The sequence below is a fragment of the Odontesthes bonariensis genome, chromosome 6 (genome assembly GCF_027942865.1).
Source record: "Odontesthes bonariensis isolate fOdoBon6 chromosome 6, fOdoBon6.hap1, whole genome shotgun sequence".
Taxonomy (NCBI): domain Eukaryota; kingdom Metazoa; phylum Chordata; class Actinopteri; order Atheriniformes; family Atherinopsidae; genus Odontesthes; species Odontesthes bonariensis.
In genome coordinates, this window is record NC_134511.1 from 15,975,682 (window position 1) to 15,984,092 (window position 8,411).

Consider the following 8,411-nt stretch of genomic DNA (forward strand, 5'->3'; position numbering starts at 1 on the left):
ATGCGGCTCTTAGTCTCTGACCGGTTGGCCACCCCTGCTTTAGATAATGCAGACCAAGAGTTAAAAGGTCTTTATGGATCCAGTGGGCGTGTGGATCCGAGACCCGGAAGCAGACTCGACCACATTCTGAGACGGATCTCGTCGTGCAGAAGTCTCCCTCAGGTGGGAGTATCTTTATTCATGCAGATTTTCAGGCCTGGGGAAGTCTTCCAGAAGTCTCTTAGGACTTGCAAGAATCACTACAGAAAAAAAAACTTGAGTGTGCCACAGAGTGTTTGAGTCTCACTCTAACATAAATGCAAACAGTAATGGCCCACACAGGCCTTTGAATACTAAGTGAATTATAGTAGGAGTGACATAAAGAACCTCTCCCGTAAAACCAACAAGATTAAAAATACTTGAAATTTACAACGCAAACATTAAAGCTGCGGTCGGCAACTTTTTTTTTAGTCATATTAGCTTGAACTGTCAATGGATTCTGGAAGTAGAATATTAAATAGGCTGTTAAGGAAAAATAACGAAATCTGTAGCTCCCTCTGAAGCCTGTAATCATGCTTGCAAAAACCGAGCGTTCCCGGCTGTTTTTAACCAATCAAGTTAGGGTGGAGGAATTCTACCTGTCAATCACAGCTTGTGCACACGCTGCTGAGCGTGAGTCTACCCGCAGCTTGTGTGCGCTCACACTGGTGTGAACTCATGTGCACAACTTCGTCCACAGAGGGGGAGGGGTTTGGGGGGCGATTCGGAGCTTGTTAAAGGTTGGGGGAGGGACCTGAAAGTTGTTACCCAGGCTCCGCCCTCGCAGTGACGCAACACCTTCGGCTCTGCTACACTTACTCAGGCAAACTGCTCATTCAGGTGGATTCGAGTTCCCGAAAAAATGGGAACTCCACCCACTTTGTCGGGAAGCAATCAACTTTGAGCAGCGCCAACGGCCCAGGGTAGAGGCGTGTTCAAGGTAGTGACGTGGTTGAACTGCCACTCAACCCATGGATTGTACACGGAAGCGCTTCATTCAATATCAACATGGAGCAGCGTCAAGCTTTTGACACTGCTGTAGATGCTGTAATGAAAGTGTTCGACGGGAGATTCTCGTTAAAAATCGAGCAAAGAACAGCCCTTGAATCATTTCTTGACAGGAAAGACGTTTTCGCCTTGCTCCCTACTGGCTTTGGTAAGAGTTTAATCTACCAGTTAGCCCCGCTGGTAGCTAAATCATACGTCAGAGGAAAGAGTGGTGTGATTGGCTTAAGCTTAGGCACAGCCTTTTCTGGCCACAACCAGTAGCAACCCGAGGGAGGCGGGTTGACCAGGCCATTTCGAATCGTATTCGTTATGGTCTTGGTCAGACCAGAATCTCGAAGAGATTTGAAAGTCGATGTTAATCAGGCTAGAAAGTTGTATCAGTTCGAATTTTCCGACTTCAGACTCGCAATTTTGAAAACCTGCCGACTGCAGCTTTAGCGGATGCACTAAAGTGAGGTTAGTTGAAATCAACAATAACTCATTAAGTGACCTGTATGGCTTTATCCATCCACATTTACAGAAGGGGAGCCAGATGTGAAGCACTAAATCTTATGTACGTCTTCTCTATTTCAAGAGCGCAGGTCGCTGTGGACAGTAACGAGCAACACTGACACGATCAAACAGACGATGACATTTTTTCCTTTGCTGAGAATAGCTGTTTGATATAACACAGGAGTAATCAGAGAGCATCAGTGACAGCTCACAACCACCACTCACTGGTGCTGAGGGGAATAAATGACTCTTGATGCTGATTCAGTTGATTTGTTAGCTTATGAGGTTAATACAGCTGGACAGTCTGTGTTATGCAAGAATCATATGGCATGCTATGCTGCCTTTGGCCACGAAATCTCCATCTTCTTTCATCACACAAACACAACCCGACGCCCAGGAAGAGTAAACGTGCAAGTTCCCTTTTCTTTACTCAACAGCGAGATTGAATGAAACAATGACTTCAAAACAGAAGTAAAAGTTATTTTAGTGATTTTTTTTTTTTTTTTTTTTAAAACGCCCACATGCTGAACGGTTTCACTGTTTACCCCCCCTCCACACACACACACACACACACACCTGCATAGCATGACTCAACATTACAGTGTAATCTTAGTCACGTGTTGCCGACTGCAAACAGGGCAAAGAAAGATTTCTACGGCCCTGTTCACCTTAGCTTGGCCCGTCATCCTGTGACGTGAGCCTCTGCTCAAAATGCCTGAGTCAGAGTGACTAAAAGGAATTGTTGTGAAGGATTGAGAAGGGAAACAATGGCAGTGACGACAGCGGTATTTTGGACAAGATGAACTGATGATATCAGTCATCCCGCTGATTGCATATTTGCGATCACTATCCATCGCACTTTGTTTTCTGTGGGAGATCACGGCACATTAGTACAGCTAAACTCACCGCACAGACATCTTTATGTGACTTGATTGACGCCGATGATGCTGTGGTTGTAAGATCAGGATTTTATTAGAGCTGACTGAGCAACAGTCTAAACGCAGTACAGGCTTAATTGGCTGATTTGCAGTCATAATTTCTGATAGATTAAAGAAATAATATGTGTGAATGAGATAAGTTTCACTGGCAATTTAGTGGGATTTGCATTACCTCAGTGTGTTAGTCTGGTTTTGAGAAATTTGATTTTGAACGATATAGGTCAGGCTAACATGTTTACATACTTTTCTCCTAGTGTCATGAAAACATGCTTATAGCCCATCTTCATTTCAAACTGGATGACAGAGTTCATGTCATCATCTGGCCACTGAAAAGATAAATATTTACCTCCAATTTTTTTTTTGTGGTTTATGGACAACAATTTTCCTCTTGCCGTTGACAAAGCTGGTTCTAAACCATTTTCCCTCCATGTGACAGTCAGACCGTGGGGCTTTGTTGTTTTCGTCATCGAGATGTTTTGAGGCAAAATAATTCTGAGAGCATCCCACATACGTTCAAGAGATCTTCGGATTTAACTCGCAACTAAGATGCCCCAATCCACCTTGCAGTCAACCTGTTATTGGGATTTCTGAGCTTATTGCATGCTGACAATGTCAAGAACAATTAAGAAACAACAAGAACGTCTGGTCCCAATGGCGTACAATGTCATTTCTGTTTAATATGCACCACCATCACAGGCTTTTGATACGCGCTGTATTACACGATCAGTTTCCCTTCCGAAGCTCAGGCAGCTGTGGCGCCTGTACGACCTCACATCCAGCTCCTGTATAATCAATGCTCCCCTCACGGTGATGTGAACCCGCCAACAGCTCCTCCTTCTCTGTGCAATGACACACTTGGATCATTAGGGTGGTCCATTGGACAATCCTATAACCTGTACATCCTTGATTTACAATAGGATTTACTTATAACGGGATTGTAAAGGGTGTGTGATTAAATGCATTTTTACAAAAGTTCAGTTACTGCTAACCTGCTAGCACCACCCTCTCTTTCAAATGCTTACCCATCAGCAGGCTGGCCATGTCACGGTCATAGTGCTCCTTGATAGCTAAAAGACCACCTCCACTGTCCTGGACAGCAGCAAATTACCGAGGTCCTGGTTCTTCTAATGAGCCCAGAGGGTTTCTCCAACCAGAAGCTGCAGCAGGTAAAGATGCGGTTCATGTGCAACTATACCGTGCTCAGTGTGGCTGCAGAGCCGGACAAGGACACTACACAGTCCAGTCTGTGGTGAAATCCATCATCCCCTTACGCACAAGACGCTGGAGTCCAACAGCAACAGGAGAGACCACCACAACAGTGACCTGGCAACTTTTTCTGTAAACAGAAGCCCGAGTGGTCAAACGGACAAACATCCTGAAAGAAGCGTCAAAGCAGAGGAAATACACTACTTCCGATCATAAAGCTGCACAAAAACAGGATGCAGAAATTTGTGAGTAGAGCTTTTAGCCTTGAGTTGGAGTGACAGCCGTTGTATCCATGCAACACTATGCACAACTCATCATGTGATCGCTCAAATTTACTCTGAACCTGTTGGAAAACTGTGATTCACACTGAAGATTGTGACTTCTCCTTAACGGATCATCATGTGCCCGTCTTAAAGTTATGCAACAACTTGACTTGTGGCTCGCAAGACCCAGGTTGAATTCCAGAAACAAAAAGGCAGAAAAACATCTGTTCAGGTGTGGAAACCAAGATAAAGACGCCCAAAAGACTACTGCACAGCCACTGAAAAGATATCAGAGGTGCGGAAGGGGCGTGTTAGGTTGTAAAAAAAAAAAACATCTGTCACATCTAAAATGAAAAAGTGAGGATTCAGAGTACAGAAGAAGATTAGCAGCAGTTGTACCGGCCTATCTGGATATTATTACCAAGTAAATTCCCAGACCCTCTTATTATGCAGTTTGGCCTCATTACAATGTTGTTTTAGTTTTTTTTTAATGAATTTATCTTAGCAAATGATCAGATTTTTATGCCTTAGTTTATTTGTTTTGACTCTACATACATTGGTACTTAGACCAGAGTCAAACCCCTTTGCGTGTGAGTGTACAACAAAGTTCACCAGGATCTTTTGCTTTTGTTATTGGATGATAAACCTTTAGATAACTGCAGGAAGAACACAACCCAAAAACCAGCTTGCCACAATGGGGGTAGAAGTAACTGCTCACATACCCGTGAATTCAGATTATTATTATAAATCTTGCTTGTGATCTTAAACATCAACATACCAGTTTCTCAAGTTATGTGTAAACTAAAAAAAATAAAATAAAATAATAATAAATAAAAAAAAAATAGGTTGTGGGCACTTTTGGACAAGATTTAAAAAAAATGCCACAACCCAGCATCTTTATGGTCCAAACTAAAACCGAGCACATAGACATTTGCTTATCACACTGCAGAGGGAACCATCGTACATTTATTGGAGTATCATGTCCAACTGATCAGGGATCTTACACAATTTCCTCAGTTTTAAGTACGCTGACATACAGGAGAACAAAAAGTCAGTCTTTGGAGCATAATAAAGAGCTTTAACATACTCTCTGTAATGTATTGTTTATCATGGTTTAATGACCCTGATTATAAAGGAGGCAAGATGAAAAACTTCAGTCTCACAATAAAGTTGTTTTGTTTAAGCCAGGAATGTGCCATAAATTCCTACCCTAAGAATAGGAATGTCATCCATAAGCTGGTTTATATTGAGATCTGTTGGATCTCTCAACAACTGGGCCCACATCCAGACTCCATAAGGATGCAGCATCTTCAAACACATTTTAGTTGTCGGTACCAAAATTTGTTCATTTTACTTTTTTTTTTTTTTTGTAGCTTATCAGAAATTTGTGTTTAGAATAACCTATACACAAACAAGTTGAGCACAAACTGTTAGCATACATTTGCATTTATATAACCCCGTCTCCAGGACACTATCATCACCAGGAAACAATAAATCTTAATGAGTAAGCAAGCCTTAATGTCCCAGCCAGTGCCGCCTGGAGACGGTTGTTTCTCAGCAGCTCTACCTTTTCACGCCTAGTTAATCCAAACAAATCCATGAAAATGATTTTTACTGTTACATATTTAGCTTTTCAGCACGTGTTTGGCGTGTCAGAGTCACAATAAAGCCCTCCCTTATCTGGAAACCTTGAGGCTTCAGGCCTCCGTAACACACAGATAAGTGATGGTTCCTGCTTGGAAATTCATTTTCACAATTATTTATCGTGAAGGAGATGAAGGACGAGCTTGACTAATTGGGCCTTGATTTTCACGGTCACGCTAAGAGCATCAGCAGACCCACGGTCACGCCGGCCCACGAAGTCATATAATCAGCCGGAGGAGAGACCCTAAAATCTTTAAGCGTTACGCGCTACCAACCTGACCTGACGACGCTCTGACGGCATCAAAAACAAAAGTTTCCGGCTCGCCAGCCTAAAATCCCCATGAATGGAAAATCTGTCACCTAGGATTAAAAATGGCCCGTTTGGTACTCACCTGCCCGATGAAAGAGAAGACGGAGCCCACTTCCCCTCTTGGGTAACGTTACGTCCGCTGGCTGGTCCCCGTGGTCTGTGTTGCTGAAGCAGGAGGCGCACAGACACCTTAACGCGGAAGGCAGCTCTCACACCACAGCCAGAAGAAGAGAAGAGAAAAGACCGTCTGCAACCACCGTTAGATCAAGACGCGCTCCTTCCTTTCGGCTATATATTACCTCAATCGTTTTGAAACAGCTGCCAGGCGCGCTACCCAGGGAGCGATATCGGCTTTCATAAAGCCACGGGGGTTGAGCGTCGCCAACACGCATGCCCACATAACCCGTGACACCAAGAGCCAGCCTCTTGCCCCGCCTTGGATTCGAGCATCAGCCAATCAAAATAGGCGTTGCGTTGACGCAGTACAGCGTCCCTTCCCGGCAAGATGTCAGGAGCAGAGTGTGGAACGGTTTCTGTAATAATAACCTTCCTTGCATAAGCTAATTATTTTATTATTTTTTTAATGCTGGTCTGACAGTTGCTTAACCAGTGAGTTCCCTGTATCCTAAACTTATAAAAGTGGGCCTTTTATAAGCCACGTTTCTGCTGGGATTTGGGCCATTGTTTTCTGCCACAGTGCCACCTGATGGTTGTTTACCTGCACTGTCTTGACTGGCCTACATGCACACGTTTTGGATCAAGTCATTACTGTGGCATAACCAAGTTGAATAACATGGCTCAGGCTGCAACCAGTGGTGGAAAGAGATAAAGCACGTTTTATCAAGATTGGTCCTTTTTTTTTTTTACATTTAGTTTAGTTTATTCATTCATTTCTTTATTTAAGATGTTGCATAATTTTGCAGGACTTCTGGTCTTATAAGGCCCTTTTTTCACATTTGGTCACTGTGAGCCATTTTTTAATGCTATGCATCTCTTTGTGTTTTGTGTCTCATATTGGTAATTTTACATTCCTTTTGGTCATTTTCCATTTAGTATTGACAATTTTCTCTCACATTTTGGTCATTTTGGCTCCTTGGGTGGCCATTTTGTGTTTTACTTGGATCTCTCATTTTGTCAGTCATACTTTACACAATTTTTTTCTTTACACAAAATTTTCTATGACTATGAGTTAGATATTCATCTGTTGAATTACCTCTGTTCAGCTTACATCTCTTCATTCATATCTCTTGGTTGATTTGTGTTTCTTTCAAAGACATATACTTCCTTGATAAGAATAGAGGTCCCCTGACTCTTTTGGCCCCTGTGGCTATTCCTGGTAGAACCTCTCAAGAATCCATTTCTTGATCTACACGAGTATTTACATTTCTTGTTTGCACTTTTCCACTTTCTGCTCCACCACATTAATGTGACGGTTGTAGTTACAAGTTGGTTTCCAAACTGAAACAGAACATTATCATACATCCATACAAAATTCATCTTTATGTTTAAGATGTCAGTGTTAACAGCAAATCCAAGATCAACACATTTCCCCCTCTAAACCTCTCAGATGGATTTATTTAAATAACTGCGTCTGACCCAACAAAGTCCACATTTAAGTAAAGATAAATACACAATTTAAAGGCATAATTTAAAAATCTTGCACATTAAGATGTATTAATGAACAAACACTTTCCAGTTTGATGCTTCACATACATTTACTGCCAATTATTACACCTTTAACTTTAGCACACGCCCTTTACGCCTATTTTTACATGCAAAGGGTGTGTGCAAGCGCATTGGGGTTTTTTCACCTCTGCTGAAGGTGATAAACTCAAACCACCTGATCTTTAAGAATTTAGAGAAAACATTGCTAATGATTTCAGGGTAACAGGAGTTACCATATTTTCATAAATCGTTCTTTGGTATTTTGAGATATGATGCCAAATGAACTTAAGTCATATGACAGGTCAACAGTGACCTGCAGGCACATAATCTCCCAACATCACAACTTTTCATTAAGTGATCAGTAATCAATTTGTTCTGATTCAACAAAGTGCTATCTTCATGTAAGAACAACTGAAACCCAAGTTGTTAAAGATGTACGCCCAGAGCGGTTTCTAACTCCTTCCTCAACAATTACTATCATATATAGCACTCCTACTTAAATACAGTTTATTAGTTTATGAATATTGTTGCCACACAGTAGTTTGATACACACCCTGCATACACTTTGATCATTTATTCACATATTTAAAGAGTCACAAATTAAATGTGAGAGAGTGTGAGATATCAATAATAAATGTAGGCATCATTTCATGTCATCTCACCCGACCCTCTAAGATCATGACATACATTTTCTTGAAAAAAAAACAAAAAAAAACAGATGTTGAAAATGCCATTAAGTGCAGAGGATCTGGCAAGACTTGTAAGGTCCACTCTGAATCCTTTGAAGTCATGAATTTTAGCTCTTAATGGTAAATGTCATATTTTTTCTCACTCTCTGGGCCTCAATAGTCACTTATTCTTTCTTAT

At 41.7% G+C, this 8,411-nt stretch overlaps 1 protein-coding gene across 5 annotated transcripts in view; it reads right to left on the minus strand.

Moving 5' to 3' along the window:
• Positions 1 to 6,254, minus strand: part of slc23a2 (solute carrier family 23 member 2) — a 47,535-nt gene extending 41,281 nt beyond the window's left edge. For 4 of the 5 annotated variants that reach the window (XM_075467616.1, XM_075467617.1, XM_075467614.1 and 1 more), the window contains exon 1: positions 5,962 to 6,254. Coding sequence is in view for 1 of the 5 variants with exons in the window: in XM_075467615.1 (XP_075323730.1) it covers positions 3,479 to 3,497 (19 nt within the window). In the remaining 4 variants the exon portion in view is untranslated. Of the gene's footprint in view, positions 1 to 3,478; positions 3,720 to 5,961 lie in introns of those variants that run through there. The other variant, XM_075467615.1, reaches the window with a different exon arrangement.
• Between the last annotated feature and the right edge of the window lie 2,157 nt (positions 6,255 to 8,411).